This window comes from Xiphophorus maculatus, chromosome 13, assembly GCF_002775205.1.
Source record: "Xiphophorus maculatus strain JP 163 A chromosome 13, X_maculatus-5.0-male, whole genome shotgun sequence".
NCBI classification, from domain to species: Eukaryota; Metazoa; Chordata; class Actinopteri; order Cyprinodontiformes; family Poeciliidae; genus Xiphophorus; species Xiphophorus maculatus.
Window position 1 is genome coordinate 20,363,781 of NC_036455.1, and position 23,323 is coordinate 20,387,103.

General features: G+C 39.5%; 1 protein-coding gene across 1 annotated transcript in view; it reads right to left on the reverse strand.

Moving 5' to 3' along the window:
- rims3 (regulating synaptic membrane exocytosis 3) overlaps positions 1–20,733 on the reverse strand; it is a 44,707-nt gene extending 23,974 nt beyond the window's left edge. The window contains exons 1-2 of the mRNA XM_005804761.3: positions 20,488–20,733; positions 2,602–2,926 (exon numbers count right to left, since the gene is read on the reverse strand). Coding sequence (XP_005804818.2) covers positions 2,602–2,866 — 265 coding nt within the window. The 5' untranslated portion in view covers positions 2,867–2,926; positions 20,488–20,733. The remainder of the gene's footprint in view (positions 1–2,601; positions 2,927–20,487) is intronic.
- Positions 20,734–23,323: the final 2,590 nt, after the last annotated feature.

A 23,323-nucleotide genomic window follows, 5' to 3' on the forward strand; every position in this document is an offset into this window, starting at 1 on the left:
AACTCTGACCAGCTTCATGCAATTTTGATTGCAGGCCAAATAATTCAATTTGGGTCTCAGTGGGCCAGAGCAGCTTCTTCCACATGTAAAACACACCCCCAATAAAACACACCGAAGTTTAATTATGGTTATACAACGGCACTGTAAAAGACTCTAAGGAGTGCGCATCATTTTTTGTAAACTCTAGTTAACCAAATTCACTACCAACAGTAATTTTGGTAATAGGAACAATTATATTTTCTCAAATTGCTGAAATGACTTTTGACATTTATGTAACAACCTGTTGACAACACGGAGAAGAAAGAAGAGCGGTGCTGTGAAGCTGTGATTTAGTTCCAGGCCTGATGTGTTCCTCTGGCTGCTCAGAACATCTAAATTTAGATACATGTCCCTTCCTCTTTTCTACATCCTTAGCTTCGCCTTGCCTCTTCTTCCACGCTCTCCCCTCCTATGTGCTCTCCTCAGCACCACAAACACACGGAAGACACGGAAGCCCCTGTGGTGAAAATATCGACAGCTCTGTCTGCGTCAGACAAGAGTCAGCTGTGCCTGAGCGGCGCGGGTTCTTTCTATGTGTGCATGATTCTATATTGGGAAATGGTGTTTTCAGAAGCAGACAATATAGCTTGTTCATAAAGGACTATGGGCTTTATATAAATGTGTCTCGCTACATGAATGTACTAAAAACTCAAGTGAAAGCTATTTCGAAAGATAATCTTGATGCTGTAGTCGGAGAATAAATAGCCTGAGTGCCAGAGGGGAGTGAGTAATTGATTCCAAAGTTTCATAAGATACCTGAAGTAAATGTTATGTGGTACAAACAAGTGTGACTAATACAAGTTGGCAGGATTTGGATGTAGCTCTTGAGTCTCTTCAGTATGTAAAGTTCTGTCATAGATCCACTGCTTAGAGTGGATTCATTTTGGAAATCATAAACACTGAACATTTTGTCATATCGCTCCACGCAGCAAGATAGAAAAATTGACAAAACTATCACCTATTTTCTTTTTCTGCCCAAATCAAATACATTATATCAGTAATGATTCTAAATCTACTAAGGTAGCAAGGGTGTTAAGATTTTCTTAAGACATTATAATGACACTTTAAAGATTGTTTTTTTTTTTTTTTAATTTGTTTCCTGAATTGTCACAATGAAAGTTAAATTCAATATAAAGCACAACGTTGGGGTAATATGTCTAGCTAGCAAGACAGCAACTAGCATGCCACTCACGGAGAAAACTTTAAAAACATTACCACTTTGAAAAATAGATACATAAAAAGGTAGGACACAAGCTAAAGATGTCCTTGAAGACTTTTAGCTAGAGTGAGCTTGAGTCAGAACATCTGTCTAATGTATAAATCAGTTCGCTGCTACAGTAACTTGGGTATTTAGTCAGTAGAACAATGAAGAGAAGCATCCGTTAAAAGTTCATTTTATTCGGAACATTCACAATGTTTAAAAACAGGAAAAGGAAAATGACCATAAAAGGAATTCTGTTTGTTTTTTCTAGAAGCATATATATAAAAAACTAACAGCAGGATACAAGCAGCATCAGTTAATCTGCAGGTTGTATGGAGTGTTTCTTTTTTTTTTTACTAAAGTTTGCGTATCAAAATCTAACAAGCACGTTGCTGTAATAATAGCTGTAGTAATTTAGATGAATAATTCCTCCTTTTCTGTTTATGTTATTCATTTGTTTTACATTCTGGTACAAGTACCATGACGCTGTAACAGAAATTGATCTGAAGGTTCCTACAGCCTTGACACGGACATATTTATAGCCAGTTAACAGTAAAGCATGTCTGAGTGTTAGACAACTAATGTTTGCAGACAAGCAGCAGAGAACGCCGACAGAGGCACACTGATCTGTTCAGGTTGCTGGCCACTGTACTCACAGCAGAAACATAACCCACTAGGAAGGAGCGCAAGAGGAACCGTTTTTTTTTTTTTCTTTTTTATTAACAAATTGGAAGAAAAAAAACCCCAGCATGTTACACCACAGGATACCCTCCCCCTATTGGCCCAGCCTCTCCAACCGTGTGACATGTTATCCCTTCGTACAGCAGGAACAAACGGTTTTGTTTTCACCACACAAGCGCAAACCGAGCAGCACGTTTGTCGCAGCTTCACAGGATCTGTAATTACACGCTGTAGGGGACATATTAGAGCATGGAGCCACGGTCACAATGCAAACCCACTGCAGAGATCAGAGCACAGCAGTGCACACAGTAGACCTGCAGTTTCTTACAATGCCACAGAAAGCTTGTTGAGTCAGATATAGACTCTTATTATAACAGTGAACCAACAAATACACTTCATAGTGCATTAGGCCTCTATTGGGGTGTTCCAGTTTTACTATAATAAAGAAAATAAACTACAGTGATATATGATCAAGGAGTATTTTGTACTGCTTTATCCAGATGATTAACCTCTGTCTACCTTAAATCTACCTTAATTCCAATATGATAAATAGAGAAATCAAGCAAAGACCAATTTCAAAAGGATGACAAAGAGGAGAGCATTGGAAATTTTGCCTTTAAAACACACAGCATAACCTTCAGACCCTCTAGTTCATATAAATTATCCACCAGTAAACTGACCTTGCTGGTTAAGTTGCTGTGTGCTTCTGCTCCACTGTGACAACCCCACAATGGCCACCATCTTGGCGCCCAGACTGGAGCGCCGCTTCTTGTTGCCAGTCAACGACGCCGAGTCCGGACCCCCGTTGCTGGGGCTCTTTTCCAGGCTATACATGGTCCCCGAGATGCTGGAGGAGCGCACCACGTTCCGTGCTGCCGCGCTCAGCCCGCCGAGGCCGCTTATCCCGCCCGGGCTGGGCACCTCCACGGAGCTGCTGAGCATCATGGTCCCGCTGAACCGGAGAGTCCGACGGGTGGGGAGGGTACCAAGGAGGGGACAGGACAGCTGCAAAAGACAGAGAGCAACAATAAGGTGAGGGTAGAAGTTTATCCATGACACAGAAGGTGGAAGGAGTGTGAGTCTTTGTGATATTCAGGAGTTTGGGAACCTAAGAACACAAAGGTCAGTAGGAGAGGACAGTACAGATGGATGCAGCCTGTTTTCTTGCTAAAAACAAAGCTACTTCTACAAACACACACAGACACTAAATGTCAAGGCCGGCCTGCTGTGAAGGGGTGACCCTGTCAGATGGTATTTGTCTTGTTTATTTTTTTTTTTCCTTTTTAAATCTCATTTTTCAGACTTTAAACATTGACATGGTAAACTTCATCACTACAGCAGATGGACACTGTGACCATGTGCTAACAGATGTGTGAAACTTTTAAATAGTTGAAACAGCATGCAATCTACGTTTTCCAGATACTCGTCTTATGACTTGTTTTGGCAGAAAAACAAGCCTGCTAAAACTCCCACTCCCATAAAACTCCCACAGTATCGCAGGGATTAGGCTAAACTGACAGCCACTGGGCAAATTAAATATGCAGACGATGTGAGCCTTTTAATATTATTTCTTTGTCGTCGCTGCTCTTCTTTGATGATTTTCAGTTTGACACGCCTGTCAATAACTCAAGCACCATACCTAAGCATTCCCAGGTCACATTAACAATAACACTCTTTGGTGTGGAGGTTGGTAAGGAGGGAAGACAACTAAAAGTTAGCTCTTTTTCAAGTGACAATGCACAAAAGCTATAGGAAGCTACATAAAGGAAGCTGAATTTTCCAAACCGAGATCTTAGCAATTTTTGAGCGTTCAACTTGTATCTGTCATGGCGCGTTCTGGATTTGAAAATGTCATTAGCCGTTTGAAAACATCAGAGTCAAGTAAAAGTATCCATACTCACATAAACACAGATGCTTACAGTTAATACCGCATAATATGTAGTACATTGTTAAATGACTAAGAAATGCCAGAAAACATATTTTTTCTACGGTAGATAATAATAATCAGGGAAGGCTTTACAAAACTCAGATCAGTGCATTTGTACAACGTCTTGCCCTTGTTTTGTTTTTTTTACCATGACCCTAATAGTCTAATCGCTCTATTAAATTCAATCATGGTTCAATAATTGGCTACTTGTGTGTTCCCCAAAAGGAAATTAAAACATCTTCGGTGATAAAAGCCCTTTATCTCTGAGCAATGCCGCTAAACCTTCTTGATTTATCTTGCCTTCGAACTCATCTGCTATCTGTTTTCCTTTCTCTCCCACAGTATCGCAGGGATTAGGCTAAACTGACAGCCATTGGGCAAATTAAATATGTAGACGCTGTGAGCCTTTTAATATTATTTCTTCGTCGTCGCTGCTCTTCTTTCCACATGACAATTTATTGTTGCTCCTCAAGCCCAGATTTGTCTCCCCTTTGTTACTTTAAACACCAAATAGCAGCAGATCCACTGTGTTTCATCACCCTATTAATAGAAGCCTTGCAAAATGTATCTACCTCAACACACTGACACACTTAAATATGTAAGAGCATGTAGCTAGCAAAAGAATTGGGAGACTCTGCTTGGGCTCAAGCAAATACCTGCAGCTGAATGCTAATGTTAGCATTCTAACATGATGATATGGGCACTAAACGAAGATGTCTGCAAAACTCTCCTAAAAAAAACAAAATTTCAATGACTAGTTTTAGATTTTCTTTACAAATTTTTTGATGGTCTTGCTATAAAATGACTTGTCCTCCCCCACATCTTCTGCTTCTTTTCAGATTAAACGTACTCAGTGGCGTGAAACGCTATCACAAATTAGACCAGTAGAAAACCGCTGTTTCATTCTCAAGTGTTTCATTGTTAGATATTTTCCTACTCAACTAAAGTTAACTCACAACAGACGGTAATCACTAAGGTGGGAAAAACGCAGCATGTGCAGCGGTTAGCTAGAAAGAACTATATTTTCTTTCTAGGAATGTGCCGTAGATCTTACAAAAAAGCATCATCCATACCTTGAGGTTTTGTTTTGGTTCATAACTGTGTACTCTCTTTAGTGTTTGGTGAGTAAAAATGGGAACATTTTTCTTATTTTGGCTGATTTTCATAAATGTTTCAAGCCATGAGAAACAAATTCTAACAATTCTTTTTTTTTTTTTAAAAAATACACTATTTATGCCCTTCCTTTCAGATCCTTAACCTGATTATAATGTTTTTAAGAAAACTACAGGATAAAACAACACTTCCTGAATTTATGCTAGATCCACAAATATTGAACCCTCTGGTAAATATGTGCAAAAATCCTTAAAATAAGTTGATATGTGACTCTTCTAGCAAAAAGCTCACATTTTGAAATCTGCTGCGGTACTAAGCTTTGGAGGTTGTTTTATGCCTTTTCTTCTGTATGTGCAAATATGAGCTTGTGTCTGTGGCCGGCCTTATTTGCCACTGTTTCAACCTTTTCATCCGTCCCCTGGCTGTACATATGGAAAAGTCCAGGTGTTCAGCTGCTCTCTTTTGGCCATTAAAAGAGACATAGAAAGAATAACACATTTGTCATTCTGAAATGGCATGTATCCTTGTTTTTCCAATTTTGAAGATTGTTACAGAGAATAAAACATATGGAGAGCATATGCTTTATGCTCTCAATAAAACATATGCTTTTTATTTTTCGTAAGGAAAAATAAAAAGGACAAAAAGTCTACTGATCAATATAAAAAATAAAATAATAATAATTAAAAAAAAAAACCATAAATGTCTTTTGTAGCATATTATTGGTTAACACTGGATATTTTCCACCAGCTGAACAAATCTTCTTAAATAAAACTTGGGATTCGTCCACATTTTTCAACCTAATTTTCATCACGGTGTCAAAATAGTCACTGCTGATTCTACAACAATCACAATCAACGTGAGCCAACTTAATTCCGCACCTTTAAATGCGATAGCCTTTCAGGAGGCTCACTAAAAGCAATAACTGTAAACCCTCACGGTGGCGCTGAGAGAAAAGTCTGCGGCGCGCGCCAACATCTGCGGGATTCATTATCCGAGTGCTTTGAGTGTCAGAACACTACTTCGTGGTAATCTATCAAATTTCCGTGGCCAAAAAAAAAAGCACATGTGATATTCTCATTTCCAGACTTTTTGGAAGTCTGAAAGACATTCTTTTTTGTTGTTTGTTTTGCTCACCCAGTCGGTGATGGAGAGGTGCGTGCAGAAATACAACAAACTTTTAAAAAATGAGAGAGACTTACAAGGCATCAACACAAAATGAAAATCATAAATAATGCAAATTGTGTATACGGTGAGGTGATTTTACTTTTAAATCTCTGGCAGAGAGACCCAAAATGCAAATGCGGTGCATTTCAAGTATCTCCCTAAATCACCTCCTCAGCTCTGCTGACCATGATTGCCACAGCGGTGCCATTGCTGTTCACAGAATACCTGAAATGGGCGCATCACAGGAGTAATCATCTTCTTTAGAAAAGGCTCAAGAAGCTTTTTGACATTTTGGGGGTTTTTTTTTTAATGAAACTCATAATCAGAAGGAAGAATGTGAGGCTTTTAAAGTGGAAATTTAGGTAAGCATACAAGCCCTAAATCTCGCCCTTCTTCCTCGTTCTAGCCAACGACCGTGTGCTGTTCTTTGGCTCCCGGGGCGGGGGCGGGGGGCTCTCTGCTTTTGAACATACAGCGAGCAAAGCAAGGGGAGAAAAATAAACAGATGAGAGGGATAGAGAGGGCTGCAAAAGGATACATGGAATAATTTTGGTTTCGGAGAAGAGCAGGGGGACGGGATGGGGAGGGGAGACAAAAAAACGAGTGAAGGGAGAAGAATAACAGGAGGAGAGAAACGTGGTAGGAGGACATGCATGATAATAAATGGACGGGGAGAGAGACACTGCAGGAAGCAGTGGCCAGATCTGTGGGAAACACAGGGCTGGAGGCAAGAGCAGGAGACTAAGAACGATATGACATGCTGACTATATGGCTCTGGCTGACAAATTCTAGTGTATATATCTATATACAGCTATGGAAAAAAGTAAGAGACCACTGCAGTGAACCCCACTGAAAACTTGATGGTTATTCCACCAAATATAGATTTTTGAACTCTTCCTGAGTTAAAACATTAAAATTGTTGCTTCTAAATGAGTATGAACTTGTTTTCTTCGCATTAGATTGAGGTCTTATAGCGCTGCATCTTTTTCTTTACTTTGACCATTTCTAATTTTCTGCAAATAAATACTAAATCTTTGGTTGGAATTTCACAGACATGTTGTCAGTAGTTTATAGAATAAAAGAACAAGGTTCATTTTACTCAAACATATACCTATGAAAAGTAAAATCAGAGAAATTATGTATTATTTTTGCAGTGGTCTCTTATATTTTACATATAAGTATATATATTAATTCTGAATATCTAAATTTTTTGATTACTTGTTCTGGGAGGTTTTCTGGAGAGCAATTTTACTTACATAAATCAAACATTAATTTAAAATTTGTATTTTGCTTTCAGGTTTTCTTTGTTATTATAATTAGTTTGACGATCTGAAATATTTATGTTGGACAAAAAAGCAAAATCATAGAGCTTTTTTTTTTTTTACAGCACATTACTTTCTGGTTTGGCTACTCTTTGAAATTGCAATCATGTGGCGATAAAGAGTTTCTGCAGATCTCTTCTTTTGACTCTACAAACACAGCTTTCATATTTAAATTGCTTTTCGAGCCCTGTTTTTTTTTTTTTTCTTTCCCATACAGAGTTGAGTGCTACATTAACTCCACACCTCATGAATTAAGCAACAAAAAGCTTCCTTCTAAAGTGGGGCATGTAGTTGCTGCATCAGTTTAAAAGGAAACTTTTTTTTTCATCAATTCATTCCATATTTATGCAGAAACACATCATAAGAAAACCCTCTGACCTCGCCATCATCAACACAGTGGCCCCGACAACACATGCCAACATGCACCTGACCTTGTACTGGACCTGCAGGCGGACCTTAAGGCGGATCCGCCACCCATCCATCTTCATTCCCGCGCCAGACAGGCCACCCTCATCAAACGTCTCTGCTTTTTAGCTTCTCATCCAAGAGCTCATCTATTTCTCCCTGTCAGCAAACAGCCCAACTCCCAGTGCTTCTCTCAACACAGTGTGTGTCCACTATCCACTATTCATATGCCTAACTTTTATCCTTACTTGAAAATATAAAAATGTCACTATTTTTACAGCTTATGTTATGTTTCCAAAACATTTGGCAAAAGTTTGGACACACCTTTTAATTCAATGAGTTTCCTTTATTTTCATGACTATTGACATTGTAGATTCACACTGAAGGCATCAAAACTATGAATAACACATGTGGAAATATGCACTAAACAATAAAGTGTAAAACAACTGAAAATACCTTTTATATTCTAGTTTCTTCAAAGTAGCAACCTTTGGCTGTGATTACTGATTTGCACACACTCTGCATTTTCTTGATGAGCTTCAAGAGGTAGTCACCTGAAATGGTTTTCACTTCATAGGTCAACCTGCCCTGTCAGGTTAATAAGTGGGATTTCTTGCCTTATAAATAGTCATGAAAATAAAGAAAACCCATTGAATTAGAAGGTGTGTCCAAACTTTTGGTCTGTACTGTATATATATATATATATATATATATATATATATATATATATATATATATATATATATATATTTAGGTTGAAGTGTTCTAAAAGTAAAATTCCTCCATTAACAGACACAGTGCTTTGCAACTGCATTGCAAAACTACAAATCTGAAGTGCTTCATCCATCTGTAGTGAGCCCCCCTTTACTGTAACACCCCTAAATAGAATCCAGTGCCACCTAATTGGTACATCAGAGTCCATCTTTGTGTAATTTAATCTCAGGATGCAGACACCTTTTCTGTGAAGGCCTGAGAGGAAAGGTGTCAAACTCAGGCCACATCAAGACCGTGAACGTTTTTAAAGGGCCGGTTTATGGGTTGATAGAACTGCCTGTTAACAAACTGTTAAAGTAAAGTTAAACAGCGTTCTCTGGATTTGATGAATACTACTTAAAGTTAAACAAAATTGAACATCTTTTGTTGTTTATGTAGTTTGGCATTATCCAGATAAAAACTGCTTTTATTTGACTGATCAAATATTTAAGCAAACAACTTTCATCTTTAAAGTTCTGTTTGTGTGGTCCTCTAAGCTCTAAATCAGGGGTGTCAAACTCCAGCCTTCAATTGCCACTGTCCTGCAACTTTTAGATGTGCCTCTGCTGCACCACACCTGAATAGCATAATTAGGTCATTAGCAAGGCTCTGGAGAACTGATCTACACAAGAAGGAGGTAGTTTAGCCATTTCATTCCAGTGTTTTGTACCTGTGGCACATCTAAAAACTGCAGGACACGGGCCCATGAGGACTGGAGTTTGACACCTGTGCTCTAGAGGGGCACATAAAATGTTACAACAGGCTAGATTTGGCCCTCAGGCTTTAAGTTTGACACGTGTCTTAGAGATTTGTTAAAGAACGACAGAAAGCAAAATACAAATTGGTCAAAATAATGGCATCCACCCGAGCTGACAGAATGGGCAGGGAGAGCTTTAACCAGAGCAGGAGCCATGAAAGAAATGGGACATGGTGGTGGCATTATCATGCTGTGGGCAAAGATTCCGTTAGTTGTCTCAAAGAACCGGGTCAGGTTCAAAAGGAATGTGGGTGAGCTAAACAAAGATTAATTCTGGTGGAATCGCTGTGATATGGTGCAAGAAACAAAACAAAAAGGAGACGCTCAAGAATGAACCAAAACATGGAGTCTGAGTTAAGAGTGGGGAAAATGAACTTTGAATGGTGTTGTGATATTTTGTTTTACTATTGTGACATTGACAAAAAAATACGATAAAAATACTATTTATTACTTCGTTTTTGGTTAACTATGTCTGTGATTGGCTTTTAGAGGCCTTTTTACTTACTTATCACTAAAACTGAACACAGTAACTGCATTTAATGCTATTTTCAAATTTACTGATATTTATTGACACTCTTTCAAACTGCAAGGGAGAAAATTGGAAAATTACAATGTCCAACAATACTGTCAGTTTTTTTGTTTGATGCTATTAACTGAAATTTATTGAGACAACAATAAATGAAAATTTCTATGATAAGAAATTTTTCATTAAAAAATAATAACAGATACAATATATGGCGATCCACAGTTGGAGCTGCAACGAACCGGTTTTAGAATAAAGCACCCGCATGTATTAGAATGTCCCAGTCAAAGTCTAAAGCTCATTCAAACTAAGAATGATAAAGAAACACATCCCAGAAGAGTTGGAGCTTTAACTGCAACACAAGGTAGCTCTACAAAGTGTTTCCTTACAAAGGCTGATGCAAATGAATACCACCGTTTTTTTAGATTTTCATTTGTGAAGAAAAAATCTCAACTTTCTATCATTTTCCATAAATTCGTGTTGGTCCGTCACATAAGACTCCAACAAAACCCACCGACGTTGCAACGGGACGACGTGTTGAAAACCACGAGAGGTACGGTTCCTTTAGCAAAGCAGCGCATCCTGAACATCATCACTGCTCAAAACTGAAACCAACAACACTGTAAAAAATGTTTTTAAAAAAACTACATGAATGAACGATGGTGTGAATCAACCACACATGCGAACACAAGTACCACAGCCTTGTAATTACAAGAGGCTGACTGATCCATTAAATATCACTCTGAGATAGCTCTGCTTCACAAACCGCTCTGCCACCGCTGGACTTTTTGATTAACCTGCGACGCCGTGACTGATATAATTGCTAAGGAGGAACTGTAGTTCTAACCCTCTTGTCATTTCAGTCTTCTTATGTGCATTGAATTTCTGTGGGAAGGTTCAAGCTGTTTTCTCTGTGACGGCAGAGAGCAGGGTCAAAGGTACCAGATCAAATGAGGTGCATCACTGAAGGAAGCTCAATAGGTCATCTGATATCAATTAAAAATCATCGACCACTTCAGTCCCAGTCGATCCAAAAGTCTTGTACTATTGATGTTCGTAAGGGAGGTGTTAACCACAAACAGCTTGCGTGTGACTCAGAATTTAATAAAAGACCTCTCAGCTGAATGAATCTCTTAATTACCGGTGTTGAATCAGAGCTACACACTCAATGCAATAACTGGTATTAAGCTTTAACATCAAGAATATGTACATGTGACCTGTTTAAAATGCACAGGAAGAAAATCCTCTAAAAATCACATCAGCAGGGCACGCAGGAGGTGTAATGCACTTCCTGTTAATGCTACCATGGAAACGTCCCCTGGCTGTGCCATTCGGTCCGGCGCCTGCTGCCTTTGTGCCTGGCCTGGTGGTGTGTGTGTGTGTGTGTGTGTGTGTGTGTGTGGGCGTGTGTGTGTGTGTGAGAGAGTGGCTGGTGTGTCTCTCTGATCATAAGGGCTCTATAAGGCGAGAAGGCAGAAGGATGGGTTTACAGTTACACACACACCCACGCCAGCACACACTCAGAGTCAGAGTGCCAGGTTGCGGGAAAACCAGGAGCCAAGTGGATCCTGCACAAAATCCCACACTGAGAAACCCGGAGTGGTGCAAATACACATATGCTGTAATGAATAATACGTGGCCAGAGCGGCAGGAGACGGAGCCAAGATATCGGATGACAGAGGGCGCTGATGCCTTGGCCGATGGACCCGAACCAACATCCAAGTCTCCTCCAAAATATTTATCTAAGAAACACGGATTTCATTTCGCTCAGAGTGGAAGAAAAGTTCAACTGGATCTCCGCTAACATCCAGTTTCTACAAACCGAAACAGAGCGAACCTGTGAAATGAATACACAAAGGAGTCGATATGAAGCATGCCCCCCGCCGGCCCTGTCAAATGTTTTTTTTATCCAATAAAATCTTTAATAAGGTAAGTCGCTGAGTCGCTCCCTCAGCATCGCCTCATGACAGCGCGCATAAATATGATCCGTCACACTTTGTTTTCCCATAAACAGCCCGAATCATATCAAATCGTCCGTGACAAGGAAGCGAATGTTTAGATTTTCCCCAATTAGAGTCGCGTTTACAGGTCAAATTGACCCGTCTGAGGCTGTTCAGAATTCTAATAGAATCGTTGAAAGGCGGCAAACAACGGAATACACTGCGCAATTTCTAATTTCAGAATAGACGAGCAGATTTAAAAGTCACGGTTTAAGAACAATGTGCTCCATCATATGACATCCTAATGTGAGAGATGTGTTTGCTAATTGCTTAGAGAAAGTGCTGGGAGCTTGCAGGTTGTGTGTGTGTGTGGGCGACGAGGGGTGAAACGGGCAAAAAAAAAAAAAAAAACGCTGGTGCTGTATGATAGCCATAAAAAAAAAAAATGTCTGCATTAATTCAATCGCGACAACCTTCACCTGAGGCTGCTGGCTGCCGAGCATCTTCTGTGAGTCGGCACCCAGAGACGTCTCTCGGCACAGCTCTATTTCCGTGCGTTGACAAAGATGTCTACAAGTCATTTTCAAATTAAGTCTCAAGTCTCTAATGAGCGAAGTAAACATTTTCACATCTACATTAACTTTTATTCTTTAGGATTTTTAAACGAATGACTTAAAAACTCAAGATGCATAAAAAAATAAGCTATTTAACCAGTAATATTTACTCAATAAGAAATGTATACAAATGCACTTATATTTAAATGTTTTAACCGATGAATAGTATTTACACAATATGAAATATAAAAAGGTATTTCTGTTTAAATAAACAAAGTGCTTTGTATGACCATAGCATTCTTACGTTGTCCACTCTTTGATTAGATGTTGCACTTTATAGATATTTCCATATTTATTGGTATTGTATGAACCCTTTTTAAGGTTTTTCATCTTGTCACAGTAAGAACACACAAATTTGGAGAATTCCTAGTAATCCATGCTGCAAATTTGCATTTAAAACTCTTCTTATCCAACGTAAGCTGTTAAAATCATCCAAGGTGTGTACTGGTCTGCGACATTGTCAGTAATGCATGATGTGGTGAGTAAATAAGATTTTTTTATTTTTTTTTTTACTTAGCTTCTGTTCTGAAGAACTGGACGCGCCTTTGTAATAAAGCAGCTAGCTTAATGACAAAAGGAGAGCTCAGAAGGAAGGTGGCTATATTTTGAACTGACACGACCCGATCACAACTAATACAGCGTCCAGCTGGAGAGGCATCCGTGTAGCCATTATTCTAAGCCAATCTGAATTGGCTTAGAATCCGTCCTCCGTCCTCCAATCTCTCATTTTGTGAATTATGAGTGATTCAAGTCAAAGTCAGGAGTTCAAAACGGCATTTTTGTGCACTGATGCGTCTGGAAAAAACTACCAGAGGCTGAAGTTCAAAGGGAAAATGTCTTTGTGCATATCATGAAGGCGGTTTATGTTTTAGCAACGGACAAATGCCCACACACTACATGTCAATCAAACATGTAGTGTTTGATTTGGGAAATGTATTATTTGTTGGCAATGCTAATCAAGCTAATTGCTGCTAAAAGATAAACTGTGCATTTCTACCCGAAGAAAATCAAAACCACTGTTAATTATTTTTGTAGCAATTGTAGTGCCTTCATTTTAAACTAGTATTTTTCTTGTACTTATTCATGTATCCTTTTGCAACGTAAAACTTTGACACTAGTGTCCGCCTTGTGGCTACATAATATGCTTCATAAAAGCGCCCGTGTTTATCCTATCATTGATAGCTGCATTGCTTTCAGGAAAAATGTTTTCTTTGTAGCAGTGACAAGCCTGAAATCACTACACCGTATTCCCAGAAATGTTTATCCACTTCTCCCAAGTTTCTCCCATTTTCCAGGCTAATCCGACCAAAGCTGGGCAGGCAATGTCATGTTTTCATTGCAGCAGTAAGTCAGCTATGCCCTGTTACCAGGAACTGAGCCAGCGGCCTTTTGGAGACGTGAGACCACTCATAAAATACAACCGAAGTCTCTGACGCTTATGAGGTCCCTTTCTCCACATCACTATGATGATGTATTTTTTTTTTATCTCACAACGACTAGCTAAACAAACTCCCTTTAATTACTGTATTTACTCATAATGCGGCTCGTTGACGGATGTTCTCCGCCGCATGAAAAATGTCTGCTCGGTTTCAACCTGCAGTCTGCGCAGCACTATAGAGTGTTTTCTTTTTCGTCTTCTGCCGTGAAAAGTAGGATAGCAAAGTTCCTCCGTCAGCAGCGAAGAGGGGGTTGGAGAGCCGGCAGAAAATAGACAAAAAGTCAGAGCGGCTTGTCTGGAAGGAAAGTGGGTTAAGAGGGGCATGATGGATGAGACTGAGAGCTTTCCTGACTCATGGCCTGCTTTCTTTGGTGACTAATGTGGTCAGTGACATCCCTCTCTCTGTAGCCCCCCACCTCTCACTCCACCATCACTCCACCCCTACTGGGATACTGGTGGCCGGCTCGTGTAATCCTGGATCTAAACAGGATCTCACCCCACTTACAATGTCAATGCTCCCGGTCGAGCGAAATTCTTCAGAACCCTGCAGGAATTCAGGAGAAAAAGATGCATATTTATCTCTTCTCTCAAAAGGCTTCTATTGGAGGCTTTCTACCGCACTCCTTTTAAAGCGTGACCTATTTCTTTTTTCCATGACACTTCTTTTGCTTACAGATCTGACTAATACCGTCTTTTAACCAACAACGTCCAGTGTTACTGAATCCTACAGTCGATTCGCAGCTCTTTTAAGAGTCAGACCTGTCTGTTTTAGTTCTCATGAACCATTATTTGTATAGGTACTGCAAAGACTTAACCAAAGTGAAAATGACATCTCAAATACGTTGAATTTTGAATTACAAATCAATATTAAGGGGATGCTTCTGGCGCCTGCAGGCTCTTTGAGTAGAGAGCCCTGCTTGACGCGAAAACTAGTTTATATTTTAACCAGGATAATACTACACAGCGTGGAGAAAAGGAAAAAAAACGTTTGTTTATTGTTTTCTTAGCTTCATCGTTGGTTCCTTCACTACTTTCTTCTCCACTTCTTCCTGACGTCCCTTTAGTCTTGTTTCCCCCTTAATTCTATCCAGCTGTTTCTGTATTGTGCACCTTTTCCTTCTTTTCTTCCTCCCATTTATATCTCTGGGTTTTTTTTTGGCAGGATCAATATTTAAAGACTTATCTGCTACAAATCCATTATGAATTTAGTATTTCTTTTAAAATGGGATAAAAGGAGAGCGAAGTTTGGAAATGCAAGTCTGGAAAAGTAAATGAATGATGTACAGGAATCCTGGTTGGCTGTATATGTATGATCTTTGAATTGTTGACTGGTTTGGAACAAATCCACCCAATGCTTCGTTGATGATCTAGAAGTCAGAACAAATTGTGAATCTTGCCCATTCTTACCTCCCGTGTCACTGTACACATGACACCAACCATCCGGGGAACCAAAGCATGTAAATTTGACCAGCAGGGAATCAGATATATCCAAAACGGAAACAGTCGGTCAGCAGTCTTGGCCAATTAGGCTCAAAAGGGACCCAGTTCCATAACTGGTGAAGCGTGGGCCAGTATGAAATTCTCACGATATGATAACCTTGGGTGAAAATACCACAGCTTCACAGAAACATGTGAAACATTTCAGCAAATATGACTAACATGACTATGTTGCTTTGATTTTTTTTAAAAAAGATAAATTATACTTAACATATAGACTTGTTATGCTTAATAATTATTTTCAATTTGAAACAATCTATTTTTAACTGCAACAAAAGGCAAACAAACACTTTTTTTTCTCTGACATTTAATGCAAAGTAAACTTGTCTTGTGGAAACTTGCTGTTTGAGAAATCTTTTGGGTCCGTGTTCAGCACCAGTGAATCCTCATGCATTTAAATCTATGGAAAATATGCGGAGGATAAATGGATCTCTCAAGCCAATCAGGCAACACTGCGATCTACAGTATTTATTTGGCTTATCTGCCACTCACTTTCATCTTCGTCTTTTGGAGGCTACTGCATGTCTCATCTTAGGCGTTGCGCTCCACTTGGAGTCTCTTGTTAATGTTTTTCTTTCTAAATGATTTTTCCCAATATATTTGTCGCAAATGTCCCCGAGAAGTAATTATCTTTGCACAGGCCACATTAACAGGAAATCTGGCGTGCAATTACCTCAAAGTAGCCAAAGCCCTGGCAGCACTGGTCTCATCACAGCTGAGGGGAAATTGATAACAAGTCGAGGAGTGTGTTCACAGGAACATGGTTTGCCATTACTGTATATTTAGATGGTCCGATTATGATAAAATGCACTTTAGTCCTGTAATATTCAATGACAGCAAGACAATAGGAAACATGAAACATGCAGAATTATTTTTATTCAATTTGACATCTAGTGCCATATTGTCCTCTCAAGGCTAACTGCATAAATATTTTATTTTTAAATAGACAATATGAGTTATGCTACAAAGAAAATTTTATAAAAAAGAGAAAGAGTCTTTACTTGACCGGCACAAGTCGGTAATTTTAAGTTAGAAACTGAAAAGTCAATCTTTGCCTGAGAAGTGACTGGAAACTAACAGGTACGGGGCCATACTCGCAACGCCCTTCAACGTGGATGTTGTTACTGCGTGAAGAAAACTCAAAGTGTGGTGCTTCCAGTATCGAGAGCGAGACTTTCAGCAGGTAATAGGAAGGCTAAAAAGGGGAAAGCAAATCTGTTATTTTACTTTCTTTTATTGATGTCTTTTTTTAAGATTTCAAACCCAGTTCTCACAAAGACCAATCGATTTGAAAATGGCTGCCTCTTGGCAATATATATATATATATATATATATATATATATATATATATATATATATATATATATATATATATATATATATATATATATATATATATATATATATATACTGTATATAGGAGTAAGGACCTACATTCTCTGGAGAATAAACAAGGAGATGGATATTTTAGCAACTCTCCTACATACACATTTAAAAAATCAGTTTAATTTATTTTATAGGAATTGCTACAGATGGTAATAAATAGTTTTTTTTTTTGTTTGTTTGTTTGTTTTCTAAATCTTATTGAAGCTGCTGCAGGCCATGTTTCCTAAAAGTACTCAGGGTGCTGGATGGTTCATTGTGAGACCACTACTGCCTATATTTAAACTGCGATCATTACCATATTTTCTAACCGATTTGACAGTCCCCCTCATTTATGTTAAAACGGCTTTAGTCTGAGCAGGTCGAAGCAATCTAACGGTGAGTCATTAAAAAAAACCCAGTCCAGTTCGCAGCAGCACCAACCGACCGCTCACCTTCCACCAATCACGGCCTCACTCTGCGATGATACACGTCCCCTTAGCCAGCAAATTATGCCTTACAGATGGCTGTCCAACGGTGCACACAGCAGCACGCTGTGCAACAACACGCGCATTGAGATGCAAGCAGGTACACGAGGAGAGGCTCTCTCGTTATTATGATAAGTGTCCGCTCAGCCCCTCGGTTTGTTTTCAATTGATTTTCATTTCAAAGAGCACGAGGACCAGCAACGGGCAGAAACGGATCTGAAGAGCGGTCAGATGTGCCGCTGCATTTATGAGTAATATGACTGAATGAGAGTGTGCTAACCTTTCCAACTACTTTTTCTTTTGATTTTTTTTAAGAGTTCGCCTGCATGCGTGTTTTGATGGAGGATGAGAGAGCGCACAGCAGTCAGCCTGGCCTTTTGAGGAGCCAGATTATCTGATGGCATGCGACGCATTGAACACGTGTGAAATTTTGCCGCCCGTTTCGGCTCGGCGTCAGCATTATGAGGCATAAAAATAAAAATAACAAGAGGTTCAGCCTCAATTATGTCTCGCTGGATTACTCCGCAGATCAAGAGTGAGTCAGGCGAGATTTCAGAACTCAAACACATGAGTAATTATTCATATTCTACTTGAAGCGTGCCAAGAGCGTGGCGATCTTTTCATGCAACTCAAAGCACTTACCATTTGCTTGCTTTACACGCTTTGGAAGGAAACAATCACGCATGGCATCAATGTCTAAGAGGCCTTATATTTACTTCCTCCTGACATAAAGCTCATTAGCCTCAATCTCTTGATTCTTCCCCAGATCAGTACAATGTTAGCGCTAACGTTTATGACTGTCTTCATGAGTGTCTTCTACGTCATACACATTTTTAGACAGGTTTTTAGGAATAAAAATATGAAAACTGTGCCATGCATTTCCACTTTCCCTCCCAACTTTGCTCAGACACCCCTAAATAAAGTCCCATCCAACAGCAGCTTTCATAAATCACCAAATTACTAACAGAAACAGCCACATTAGTGCAATTAACTCCGAACTTCTTTCAACAATATTCAGGTCTTATTGTATTATTGTACAAAAATAACGAAAATCCAAAATGCTGCAATTGGGTTCAAATGTTTAGAGCAATGATTTCAATGCTCTCGTAGCGTCTGGAACCTAAAGGTCCATTATTCCCCAAAAATTTCCCAAAAACAGCTAAACTCCCATTATTCTTTTTTAAACTTTATATACTTATTTTCCATCCATCCATCCATTTTCTGACACCCTTGTCCCTAGTGGGGTCGGGAGGTGCTGGAGCCAATCTCCGGCGAACATTTTGGTCGAGAGGCGGGTTCACCCTGGACAGGTCGCCAGTCTGTCGCAGATATATGCTTACTTTTTTACTTTTTATTATCAATTTGGATTTATTTGTTTGTTTTTATTATTGGAGGCCTGCAACAAAATTTCGCTCGACGCGTACATTTTAAAAGTGCAGTTGAATGATAATCAAGTCCATGTCTGGGTAGTTGAGATCCGTTTCATAATCTAAAATGCTTTTACCAGTCAAATAAGGAGTTAAGTATTTAAGACGGAATACAGATTCTTTAAAGCTTGGGTTATGAACTCTGGTGGCATTATTTTTAGCTTAACAACCACAACTCCAATTCAAACTGTATTTAAAGTTGTCTAGAAACCGAGTGGTTAGTGAAATGACCATTATTTAAAATGAAAGACAGAATATAAGGCAGATATAAATAATAAATATAGATGTTTTGTCTTTTTGAAAATGGAGGAAGAGTGTGTAGGATCCCAGTTGTTAGTGAACAAACAGCATCTTGACGGCCAAATAAGGTCAGGGAGGAAGTTGTGGAGCATTTTTATGAAATAATATCCCAAAATTTAAACATTTCCTAAGGCATGCAATATTTGCTAAGCTAATATATTTCATGTGCTACGTAACATGTTAAAGTTGAGGGAGAGTAGCCTGGACGCCAGGATGTTGGAAAAAGAAGGAGAGCGTCAATAAAATGTGACTTCACTGCAATCAATCTCATCACTGCAACACTCAACAATGTTATCGCAATGTTGTGTTTTGCTTCTAGCAAAGCCAGGCTAGCGTGTGACACGCTAGGCATGGAGGGCATTATTCAGAGAAGCAGCCAAAAGAACTATGATAGCTTTGGAGGAGCTGCAGAAAACCACAGCTCAGGTGGGGGGGGGAATCAGTCAACAGGACAAGAATTAATCAGATAAGACAAAAGCTAGACTTTATGGCCGAGAGGCAAAAACTCTATGGGTGGGATCAAAAATGAACACAGCGGGTCATCCAGAAAACACCACCTCCACTGCAAAACCTACCAGATGAGACGTTTTTCTACAGAAGGGGCGGGGAAGCGTTGACAAAGTTGATGTGATGAATGGTCTGGCTAACCTCACAGAGAGACGCCTGCACAAGACACAAGTCCGAACTCACGGCAAGACTTGAAAATGGTCCTTCACAGACCGTTTCCCGAAAAGAGTGCCAGCGCTGCGACCTGCGTTACTGTAACGATGAAACAGGAGATTCTGAAAAGCATCAAATAACACGCACGGCGCACTTTTCAGATTTTCATTCGCATGCGTCTGTTTTGTGCTCCCGGGGAGTGAAGTACGTTTTACGCTGCATGTGTGCGGGTGTGTGTGTGTGTGTGTGTGTGTGCGCGCGTGTGTGTGTGTGTGTGTGGGGGGGGGGGGGGGGGGGTGTGACGCCATCTGATGCTATCTCACACCTCAGCGTGCATGCTCTTGGCCCGGGGCTGAACGCTTGCAGAAGCATCTTTAAAATGTGCTCATGCTCGCCCTCCCCCACCCACCTGTCACACCGAGAGTCACATGCATTAAAATGCGCGCAAACAACAAGAGGTGGCGATGCTTGAATGATTTATCCTTCCTGAGGTGGATTTCTGACTTTGACCCCCCCCCCATGCAGGGCATCTCCTGAGAACCAGAGGGGCATGACTGACCTAAGCAAGACCCCTGCTTCTTCCGCTGCCGATTTGATAAGCAGTTCCACATAGCATTCTGAGCGAAAGTAAATAAAACAGCACCGCGATCTCCGCCGCAGCTTTCATAATGTGCGTAATCCAATCATCTCCGTCTGGTATGACTGTATGACTATAATAACCCCTTTAAGCAGTTCATGTGACTGAATGACAAAAGGTATATGCAACAGTAGAAGGAAGATGACAAGATATTATGAAAGCAAACCCAAATGTTTCTATAGCATAACGTCAAAAAAAAAAAAAAAAAAAAAGATTCTGCAGATTTAAAAGGGACTCACCACTTAACAGCAAGGAGCGGCGGAGGCAAGGTGTCAGAAAGGGAAGTTGTCAAATAAATGTTAGCCCCTGTCGCTGCTGTAAGAATGTCATCGTTCGGGTTTTATGGCGGCTGTGCTGGTTTGCGGGACGGGCGGCGCTCTGCCGGACGGCTGTTATCCGCTCAGGGCTGCTGGTCACACCGAGGAGGTGAGGGACGCACTGCTGAGAGGAGCGGAGCGGAGCTGGGAGGAGAGGAGAGCAGAGTAGAAAGGAGAGGGGGGAGAGATGCGTTGCCCTGAAGCTGCCTGGAAGTGTTTTGGACAAACAGCGACCACTTGGGGCCGTCTTTGGGAACTGCAAATAAAGATTTTTTTTTTTTTTTTGTAAAAGAAAACAAAAAAAAGAGTCTTGTTTGCTCAAAGCGATTAATTCAATTCGCTTTAAACTACACCACCATATCTTTTAATATCTTTTAATACACCTTTTCAGCTTTAAATACTGATGTAAACATCGTCAGATTGAACACAACATTGGTTCAATAGCATGTTAAAATCGGCTATGTGATAGCATCATGCAGTCAATACAGAGAAGATGTGACTATTTAACTCATAATCATATTATGATAGCTACACCAGGAACTTTTGTCTTATTTTATTGTAACGTTGTCACAATTTTGTGGGTTTTTTTCGAATTAGATTTTTGTGTGCACTTTATTTTAACAGATTGAAAAACAGGACATAGACAAATCTTTTCTCATTATTTCATTATGGGAAAACTGATTTGAAAAGTGAGAAGTTAATAAAGTTGGGAAAATTATTGATTTAATGACTGAAGAAAAAAACATTCCCTCCGCATGACTCCGCCACCATCATGTTTCTACCCAGTACTTTACAAGTTGCTAAAAACAAAAAACTGTTTTGGACTTATCTGGCTAAAGCAACATTTTTCAGATATTTTCTGAGTATTCTGCAACTTTTTTCAGTATCATAAGCAATTCAAAACTTATACCTTCTCATGAAACATAATTCCAGCAAGCCAAATTAATCAAAAGACTTGACTTGATAAAGAATATTTTTTATGAATATATTAGTATTCTAAAGTTGTGGAAAATTCATTGAAGATCCTCTTCAAGTATGTACTTTAAAATGCTTCATTTATTGAAGAATTGCTGTTGGTGCCACTATTTGTGGCAGTTGTGAACACTCGCGATTTTGTTCAAATTAAATCTTTATGTGGACTAAATGCAAATATCATTAGTGGTATGTATACAAGGTATTTTACATCTGGAATGTTGGAGAATCCATTAAGAGGTGCTTCAAAAAATTTTTATTTTTTGAAGTCCGCCTGCTTCTCAGCACCATATTTGTATTTCTTTTGCACGGCATTTTTACAGGTCATATGAAAAAAACACGGATTTGGACAAAGAAGTGCATAGATAGAGCCTGGCTGGCATACACTGAGAGGAAGAGAGGTACTCCATGATGTCTAAACTGAGGAGAAAATAATCCAAAACGTATTGATTTCAGGACTGAACAGCCCTTCTGAATAAACCTTGGAACAAGAAACCTTGCGAACTGTGCCAAGGGAGTCGAAGCGGATGTGGAGAGCTTTGCAGAAATATTGACGCATCCTGAGCCTTTGCACATTTTGTCGCCTTACAGCCACAGAATTTTAAATGTTCTATCTGTATTTTTATCAAGTCTTTATAGGCTGTGTCCGTAACAACAGAGCATCCAGGCACAAAAGTGACAAAAGTGAACATGTTTTAATCTAAACCATAGCAAAAACAAAGTAGTAGTTCCACTGGCAATTTTTTTTTTTTTTCACTTGTAATATGGGAAAATATTTTGTTACAAGTGAAAAAATCTGCCGGTGGGACGAAGCTTTTTGATTTATTTTAAATCAATATTAAAGAATTATTGACTTAAAACAGGCTCCAATATTTTTGATTGTACTAAGATATTTACACTAGAATCTAGAGGAAAAAAAATTGGTAAGATTTTGTATTTTCACAGTTTATTTAAGAAATGGATAAACAGAGCATGATCAAAATCTACTTTAATTTCACTTGACTTGTGAAAACTGTACCACATGTTGGCTGTGACAAACTGCACATTAGTTGAACTGGATTTTGTTTAAGGTTTTCTTAGCTCATACTTTTTCTTCTGATTCTCAGTTTCACGGTACTGTTAGTCTATAGCAAAATCCAAGTAAAATACATTACAGTTTGTAACGGCAAAGTGAAAAAACGTGAAAATCAGTGGATCTGTATACATCTACAGGACATTGCACTGACTTCAAAATGGCTGAAGACAGCCGCAGCTCTTGAAATCATGAGAAGAAGACCGCGTGTAAGCCAACCCAAACACAGAGCCAGGCGCCCTGGAAACGTATGCCCCCCAAAATTTAGGTCAACAAACATGTTTGGTCCACTGTTAGTCCTTAAGCAGCTGAAGGTGCCAGCTCTCAGTCCAAACTGGCCCAGATCCACATACCCAAAACATTGACAAATTTTGACAACAATTTATGGGCCAGAGCTGGCTCAGAGAACATGAACAGGTGCCAGAACACAGCTGAGCATAGAGACACTTGGCCTCAACCAGCCCAAGAAACTGTGCCGTACCTGGGAGGGATGGAGCACTACAGTATAAGAGCCAGATATTTTTTCCTTAAAATTTGATTAACAGAAAAAGTCATGAAAAACCATTGTTTGCTTGTCTCTATAATCGCAGATTATGCTTTACATTTATTTTAAAAGGTGTTCTAGGGTCTTTTATTCAATAGTAGCTTGACAAGATGAAGGGCAGAGAGGGAAGGAGGCCGGTAGTCGAACCGGAAACAACTGTGTTGAGGATT